General features: G+C 43.6%; 1 protein-coding gene across 4 annotated transcripts in view; it reads left to right on the forward strand.

Moving 5' to 3' along the window:
• The window catches only part of rnft2 (ring finger protein, transmembrane 2), an 87,483-nt gene extending 86,066 nt beyond the window's left edge, over window positions 1-1,417 (forward strand). For all 4 annotated transcript variants that reach the window (XM_072496632.1, XM_072496650.1, XM_072496661.1 and 1 more), the window contains one exon: window positions 349-1,417. In XM_072496632.1, the coding sequence (XP_072352733.1) occupies window positions 349-483 (135 nt within the window). In that variant the 3' untranslated portion in view covers window positions 484-1,417. The remainder of the gene's footprint in view (window positions 1-348) is intronic.
• The last annotated feature ends 7,090 nt before the right edge of the window (window positions 1,418-8,507 follow it).

Raw genomic sequence — 8,507 nt, forward strand, 5'->3', positions numbered from 1 at the left:
AAGGCAACATAATTAAACATGCAGTCGAGTCTTAGACTTTAAATGTATTGCGTGAAGGTGCATTGGGAGTTCTAATCAAAAGGTAAAGGATTTGGAATGTGAAATTAAAGCGAATCATCTGTAATCCTCCCCCCCCCCCCCCAATGAGAGTCTGTATTGCTAACTGCACGCTCACTGCTGCGAGCGCAGAGATCAACAGCTTGGACATATTGTCGGTGTGACTTCACCTTTACTTAAAACTGATGCGACGGAGCATCTTCACACGCGCGGATCTCACATGATTTTAAGTGCGTGACTCTTGTGTTCATTGCCCTTGTCCTCTACTCCCACCCCACCCCCTCCACCCAGCACGTCTTCTGCGACGAGTGCGCCCGCCTGTGGTTCGACCGGGAGAGGAGCTGTCCAATGTGCCGAACCGCTGTGGTGGAAAGCCTGCGGTACTGGAAGGACGGGAGCACCTCCGCGCACTTCCAGGTGTATTGATGGCCGAATGAGATGGAGCGGCCGTGGCCCGGGAGCCCTCGCTCCTCGGGGATGCTGCAACCAATGCAGCTGTGCAACAGCTGGGATCGTGCTCCGTGTTATTTATTCAGTGCGGAGAAAGCGGACAAATCTCCACGTGCGACGGGAATCATAACAATATAAACATTTCAAACTCAGTCAGCGCGAGGTATTGGCTAACATTAAGTAAATGTATTCCGCACTCATCTTTTTAACAAGCAAAGGGACTGAATTTTCCGGTGTTTTATAGGCAACAACAACGTTTTGCAAGCGGGTGTACAATTAAATACTTACTTCGCCACTCTGTTTCTGAGGGCTGGAGTGGCCATCATTTTTTAAATATTGTTTATGGAGATGGTCATCATGAAGTGTTTGTGCTCATAGCAAATCTGAGGTTATTTTAAATGACACTGCGGAAGATCTTCTGGTTCAGAAACATTTATTTACAATTTACAAGTTGATTTTCAACAATTCTGTGAAACGGCAGATATTTTTTAAAAAAGTAACCAACATCAGGCATAAATGTATTTACATTAAGACGCTAAGACCTTATTTTTTTTAAAAACTCATACATTTGCAATTACATGCAGCCACGTCAACTGGTATAAAACTGCGGTAACAAAGGTTACATTCCAAATTTAAAAGCATGCATTTTTTTAAAAGAAAAATTGTTCCGCTGTCTTGCAAAATGTAACCAGCGCAATTTTCCAGTCCAACTCCTTCGCATTCTGGTGGTTTGGTTCAGCCCAAGTTTGGGGCTGAGTTTCACCCCCGAGCGACGCTCTGACCTGTACTGGGTCGGCGGAATGGCAGATCCTGCAGCTGCCACCTGGAAAGTAGAAAGATACATTCATTCTAGTCTTTTATTGTTGACTGAAATGAAATAAAATAAAATAATCTTACTCTCTCAATGAAATCGAAGTTATTTGTAACCACGATTGAAAACATTCTTTTCCTTCGTGATCTCATGGGGCCTCTCGAGGAAGACACACGAACGCTACTTTTCAAGACATATTTGTGATTTTAAACTGATGGCATTTGATTTGACGCTGGGAACTTTGTAGTCCTTTCCAAAGACGTAAAGAGACCTGTCTGTGCCTTATCCAGTGAGGGTGTCACTGCACCCTATAAGTGCTGGAATAAATGCTACAAGATGGCTTGAATAGTACGTGCAAAAAATATGGGCAAATAGCTCATGACTGAAAACCATACCTTAAATTTAATGAAGATATTCGCTCTCCCCCCCCCGCCCCGCCACATTCTGGTGCTCCTCTCCTGAGGAAGTGGCCCAATCAATGGTACACCACAGGCATTGGCACACCGTCGCTCAAGTGGCCCCAGAGAGTGGGAGTTGGCGGGGCTATTCACTGGTGGAAGAGAACACAAGTCTGTGTCCTCAGAAAGCGCGCACACACAGGTTGCAGCTGGGGTGACTGGCTGTGTATCAAAAGGAACGCTGGCTGATTCTCACCATCAGCTCAGAGATAGTCAAGCCAATTGTATCATCCTTGTGACTGACCAGCTGAGATAAGCTCTCAATGTAGTCGGGGACTTTCCGCAGTCTGCACGACTCGGGTTACCCACAAGTTAGCTAGGTAGACTCTTTAAAAATGTTTCTTTTCCAACTGCCTTGTCCATATCTGCCGATGGTCAAAATGATCAAACGCCAGCTACAATATCGAAACTGGCTGCAAGTTCCCCACCACAGATATTTACACTAAAAACCTGCACGTTTCTGGTTTAAAACACATTTCTCCAAGAAGGAAATACAATTGTCAACATTAGTATGAGAAGAACAGGGTCAGCACTTCAAATTGCAGCTGCCAATGCCTTTCTCATCCAAGAAAGCTTAAATTCGATTCAATACTTAATCTCAGTGCTTCAGCGATTAAGAAGCCTGAGGCTCCTCTTACCTGTTGGAAGTACAGATCCCAGGTGTCAAACTTCCTACAGGTGCTTTTTTCGGATGAGTATGAGGAGCGCTGTGACATGGACCAGTGTGCAAATGGTATAAAAGTGCCTGTTGCTGACGTTTGTGTGGATTCTGTTCCTGTCGGCTTTCCTCTCTGCCCTTTCTTGCATATGGTCCCCTATTATCCTTAACCTCCTGGCGACCTCCTGCACTTCGGAGCAGCGTTCCCCTGGCCGGCCGGAGGCGCGGACACACACCGTCCTCTCCACCTCGTCTGCTTGCTGACACATTGCGAACCAACTGCAGGCACTGAAAACCTCAAAAGTCAGTGTCTCTGTCGTTTGGAGCTCTATTATTAATTAAAGCTGCCTCCAAGTGTCACATGGCGTTCCGAGGGATTTACATCATCTCTTCCCCCCCCCCCCCCCCCCCCCCAACCACCACCACCCAGTGTTCAGCTTGTGCTGGAAGGTAGTTCTTAACCGTTTAGTTGCTGGTGCAATTATTCAGATAGATGTTATCTCACGGCTTCCAGAGATTGCATGAGTGTGTCTGTGTGTGTGTGGAGGGGGGGGGGGGGGGTTACTTCAGTGAAAAGCAATTATTTTGCTTTCTGCAGCCGAGTCCTTTCTAACCTAGTTTGTTTTACATTGCTTCCCTAAGCTCCTAATTTTTTTTTTGTAACGCACCAAGGGTAATAAAAGTTGTGGGTGGTTTCGAGAGAAAACACATCACTTTCTAAGGCATATTAGCCATCCTAGATTCTGTTGGTTCGTTAATTTGGTGCTTCGTATGTATACTTCATATTATATTTTCAAATGAAAGTTTCCTCTTCCCTTGAAGAGGAATGACATTTAAGCTACAGGATGCAAATAAATATCTCTTCCAAAAGATGCCAGGGGCGGATGGCTAATGTTGCCCCGAGAGACGCATTAGGAATGATACCTGCAAATGTGTTACGTTCTCTGTAGAACCCTGTTGTCAAAATTAACCAAGCATGAAATCAAACTACTAGAGTGTTCTACTTGCATAGTACTAATGGACATTTACCAAAGTTTACGTCTGTATTTTAGCTCGATTTTACTACTGGATATCATACAGGGCGGTAGACGGCACCTTTCAGTTGGGTTTAAGACATGAAAGCCCCATAGCGTTGAAAGGGGGCATTTAGATCAGATGTTTCAAAGGGCTATTTGCGTTGGGGTAGCATGCTGCCATTTCACACTTTAGAGTCTGGATTGCAATCCCGTATTAAAACAATTCCAGTGGGGAGGTATGGTGGATGATATACCAACCATCATCCCATGTTTTCGGGATTTTCTTCCATCCTTCCCCATTTCAAACTGTTTAATCTCTGCAACTTTTGCTTCAACATCTCCTCGCACACAACCCTGTGTGAGGTTGACACATTTTATGTCCCCCTGCTTCCAAACCCTAGAATTGTCCTCCATTCTCCCCAATGTTTCATCTGAATTCAACCCATTCTAGTTTTAAAATCTCTCTATCTCTGTCTTTCTCTGGTTACAAAGTCCTCGGCCAAATTAGTTTGGACAGCTAGGGGAATATGTTGACATAGTGGTAATGTCACTTTGGGGTCATGGCTTCAAATCCCACCAGGGCAACGGGTGGAAGTTAAATTGAATTAATACATCTGGACTATATAGTGGTGACCATGAAACCACCATCAATTATCCTGCAAACCCATCCGGTTCACCAGGAAGGACATGTGACTCCACGCCCACAGCAATGCGGTTGACTCTCAACTTTCCTCGGCAATGGCCAAGCAAGCCACTCAATGTAAGGGCAATTAGGGATGGGCAACAAAATGCTGGCCTTGCCAGCCATGCCCACATCCCATGAAAAATAATTTAAAGAAGTTTAGATCCAGTTCTTGATATATATGTAAACTTTTACCAATCTGTCACTGCCAGCCGCCAAGGATGGTTTATGTGGCGAGTGTAAGAGGTCCCTAGGTGTGAACTTCCAGTGCAGCCAGAATATAAGTATTATTATTAGGAGGGGAGAGAGAACTGTAATCTGTGGCTGACCCTGGTGTGTCTGGAAGAGCTGATGGCACTGAGGGGAATCGCTTTCCATCGGTTCCAGGGGCTTTTGCCTGGGTGGGCCACAGATGCTCATGCAATATCTAAATCCACGACCCGAATGATTTTTATCCGTTTCAAGTTGCTGACCTTAAGGTCCTTACTCAGGAATTACCCATAACGAAAACAACTCTTTCGAAACTTCCGATCCCGCCAAATACAAGCAGAGGGCACCAGCCAGTTAAAACTAAATACATCCGAGTGCCTGGAGTTCGGAAAGCCTGGGCCTTGAGCATTGAAAATCTAGTATCCTTCTTGCCTTAGGGGTAGACATATAACATCCTCCAAGTTGATAATCAAATTATAACATTTGCATGTATAAATTGAGCGATTTATAACTGTCGTTATGTAACCCCCATCTGTTCTAGAAGGCCTTATCCCGCCAGTGTCTATTTACTCCAATTGCAAGATAGAAACAAGATAGAATTGCAAAGCGTATGGCGGACAAGAAGAAATCACTTGTAAGTTATATCGTGTCCTCACACGATGAGAGCATCCCAAACGTTTTACAGGCAAGGAATCATTTTTGAGGTGCATTCTCTGTTGCGATGTATGACAGAAATAGTGCACAGCCAGGCGTGGCGCACAACAGTGATGGGACAGAGGTTCATGCAGATTGAAGGACGGCTGTTAGCCAGGTTCTCAGAAAGTGCACTCTGCTCCTCTTTGAGTAATGGCGTGGAATCATCTACCTCCAAGGAACGGGTAAGGGCTGGAATGGAGGGATGGACTGGGGTTACCTCCGGCTGTGCAGTACTCCCTCCGTACTATATTGTTGCCAGCATGGATTATGTGCTCTAAATGGGGGTTGATCCCCAAACTTTAGAACTTCTAACCAGCGAAGCTCACAGCAATTAAGAACTGTAATGTTCTTTAAGAGTGGTCGCCTATAAACGTCTTAAATATTAAAGTGTTTTGATAACTGGGACAACTACAACATACGGCTTTGGAAAGTTTCGAGGCAGGTCACGCGCGAAAGACTGACCTGAACAGCTAGAATCCAGCGATACCGGATTGTGTTACAATGTCCCAGGAAACTAGCACTCCCACTTTATTTTATACAATCCCATTTTGGAGTATGCTAATGTTTAATCTCACTGACTACTGCTGCCATATTGAAATTCATGGTGGTCGTAAGGTAAAAGGTAAAGTAGCCACAGCCCCAGGTGACCATAGGCTGTTTCCCTCTTTGAGGGGGAGAGCTGACTGGTGGTGGTTTAACCTGAGGATCACCACACCTCAGGCGAGGGGCGAGGCTGAGAAGGCTGGACCTTCATGGTGGGCGTATAATAGCTATGGACCTCAAAGGGCTAAAGGCAGCGTTCAGTTCCCCAATCCAGCCAATGACGAATTAAGCAACACATGGGTTCCACATCTTTATGCGGAGCTGCATGTCTACAATACCTCCGTGACTGACCTGCAGGAATCGCCAGGACAAAAAGGGGTTCCGTTAATCCAAAAGTCACAGTCACTAAAATAGCTTTATTGTTAAGTTGGTGGCTGTCCGCATTTGGAGAAGGCAAAGGTTTTTCACATCGCTAGCCTTACAACCACTTTTTAAATAATACCTCCCAGTAAAACGAAATACATTGTGGTTTCATTTCAGCACACAAAAAGTGGGAACTTCAAATGTACTTCAAAAATACTTCTTTTTTCTGGTTGTGAAAGACGAGTCGTAGATGCCAGGTCTTAAATTAATTTCAAAGGGAAAATATCCTAATTCTAATCGCATGAAACAGATCGCTCAATGGAAAAGAGAAGACTATGTATTCAATTTATATCAATACCAGTGAAGATATCACAGGGTGGGTTATAAATGCTCCATTCCATTCTAGTATATGGCGTTTGATCAATTAAGTCAAATTGAATTTAAAAGTAAACGTATTTAAAGAAATCATCAAAATAATTAGGAGACTTATCCCCTAGTCCTGGCCAACAATCGACATCACATCAGAGACATAGAAGATGCATCGCTGGCAACAAGCTTACCATGATTTATTCAACATGTGTGCAAGATTTTATTTAGAAATGGTGTTCTCCATCTTCAGTTTTGATTGATCAGATCTTCATTCACTCGTAAAACAAACTTGAGTGTGACATTCTTCGCCATTGTATTTCAGTGAGAGTAAAAGTTGCATTTTAACATTACCTTTCAGGACCATCAGCTGCCCCAAAGCTTTATAGCCAATGAAGTGTTTCTGAAATGTAGTGACTGTCGTAATACAGGAAAGGAAGCAGTCAATTTGCATTGAAAAACCCCTCTCACAGGGCAATGGTTAGATATACTGTTCAGTGAAGTCGATTGAGAGATACAGGGCAAATAGTGGCGTGTGATCTTTTACTTAGGAAAGTGGGATGGAACCTCGGTTGAACATTTCATCCGAAAGACAGACAGAAAGCTGACTTTAAGGAAAAGCAACTGCTTCATCATTCCGATAGAGTTGGACATATGGAAAGTTTGCAAATTGGGTATGACCAGTTTGCGAATTACATGCCAAATAATCCTGTAAAACCGTGACACTATTACACAGGAGTTGACGGTATTGGCGTTAACAGCAACGGACATTAAAATACCCTTAATTGGAAATAACGGAACTGGAAAGTAAAATAACTCATCTTATTTTCTCAGGCGGGGCATTGCTAAATCTGTTATTAAGTGTTAAGTGCTGGAGACAAATAGAGTGCATGGCTGACTGAAACTCTTCATTATGTGATAAAGTGGTGCAAATTCGGTGCTTTGGGCATTTGACAGGCAATTTTTGACAAAGAATTGTCTGGAAAGAATTGATGCAACTCCAAATTAGGTTTACTGTATGAAAATTCCATCAGAATTGTGTGAGAATGACACATGAATTCATTAATTACATGGAGGTGGACCTTCTGTTATTTTAACTCGTTATAATTCATCAATAGGTCAATTTCCCCCATTTGGATTAGATTAATAATTATCCATATTCTGCTGGGATTTTTTTGCCAATTAGAATAATGAAACTGATGCCATGATTTGCAAATGTTATCTTTAATGTTAGTTCAGCGTGCAGTACTTTAAAATGGGGAACGATATCGAGCTTTTGACAGCTTCGAAACTAAGGGCAGAAAGTTAGACTACTGACAAAGGTGTGAGCTGGGGTGCTTGTAGGGCTCCAGAATCTGTGAACAATCTCAAACCCTCATCACCGCTTCTATTTGACACTCTGCTTACCAGTATGTACAGCTAAAACACAAGGGTGCGTTCAGGAATGATTGGCGTTCCTGCTAGAGGAATGGAGTTGCAAAGGAACAGGCACTTTCCCGCGAAGCTTGTTTTCCTCTGGTGAGGTAATCGTGCTAGCAGAGGTCGATTTCACATTCGAGCCCCAGAAGACATGAATTGAATGCTGGTCAGAGAGGGTACCATTTAAAATCAACATAGGAATAAAAGCGAATACACGTGGGTTATACACAAAGAAAACAGACAATGACTTGTATTGAATTATACATACACATGGGTAAAAGACATGGATTTAAGTCGAATAAAATGTTCCTTCTCTAGTTAAAATGATCTTTCTAACCCCGAAAACAAACTCATCTGCGCCATCAGTTATTGGATGGCCTCCAGCGAAAGTGGCAACGAGTGAACACAATCCAGGTGGCCTCTCTACCCACGACATTTCAAAAGATCACCTCCTACCTAGCAATTATTTCCCCCTCAAAATTTGCTGCCCTAATCGAGGGCAATCTTCCACTCTTTTTGTATGTGTCCGGGATTGGTGCCATTAAAGACTAAACATTCTTACTGCGATTAACGCAGATCCCACTTCCAACCGAGTGCGTTACTGGGGCACCACAAGAGCTTCTGGAATGAACATCAGACCGTAAGTGATGACCGTTGTATCAATGTCATTATTGAGAGGTGGCCGACTCGAAAAGGCTCCGATCATCCTGATTATTATTGGCTATGCAGGCGCCAGCAAATATGCGAGGGAATGGAGAACTAAAGTTGTAAGGAATAT

The sequence above is a fragment of the Scyliorhinus torazame genome, chromosome 1, assembly GCF_047496885.1.
Source record: "Scyliorhinus torazame isolate Kashiwa2021f chromosome 1, sScyTor2.1, whole genome shotgun sequence".
In the NCBI taxonomy this organism is placed as follows: domain Eukaryota; kingdom Metazoa; phylum Chordata; class Chondrichthyes; order Carcharhiniformes; family Scyliorhinidae; genus Scyliorhinus; species Scyliorhinus torazame.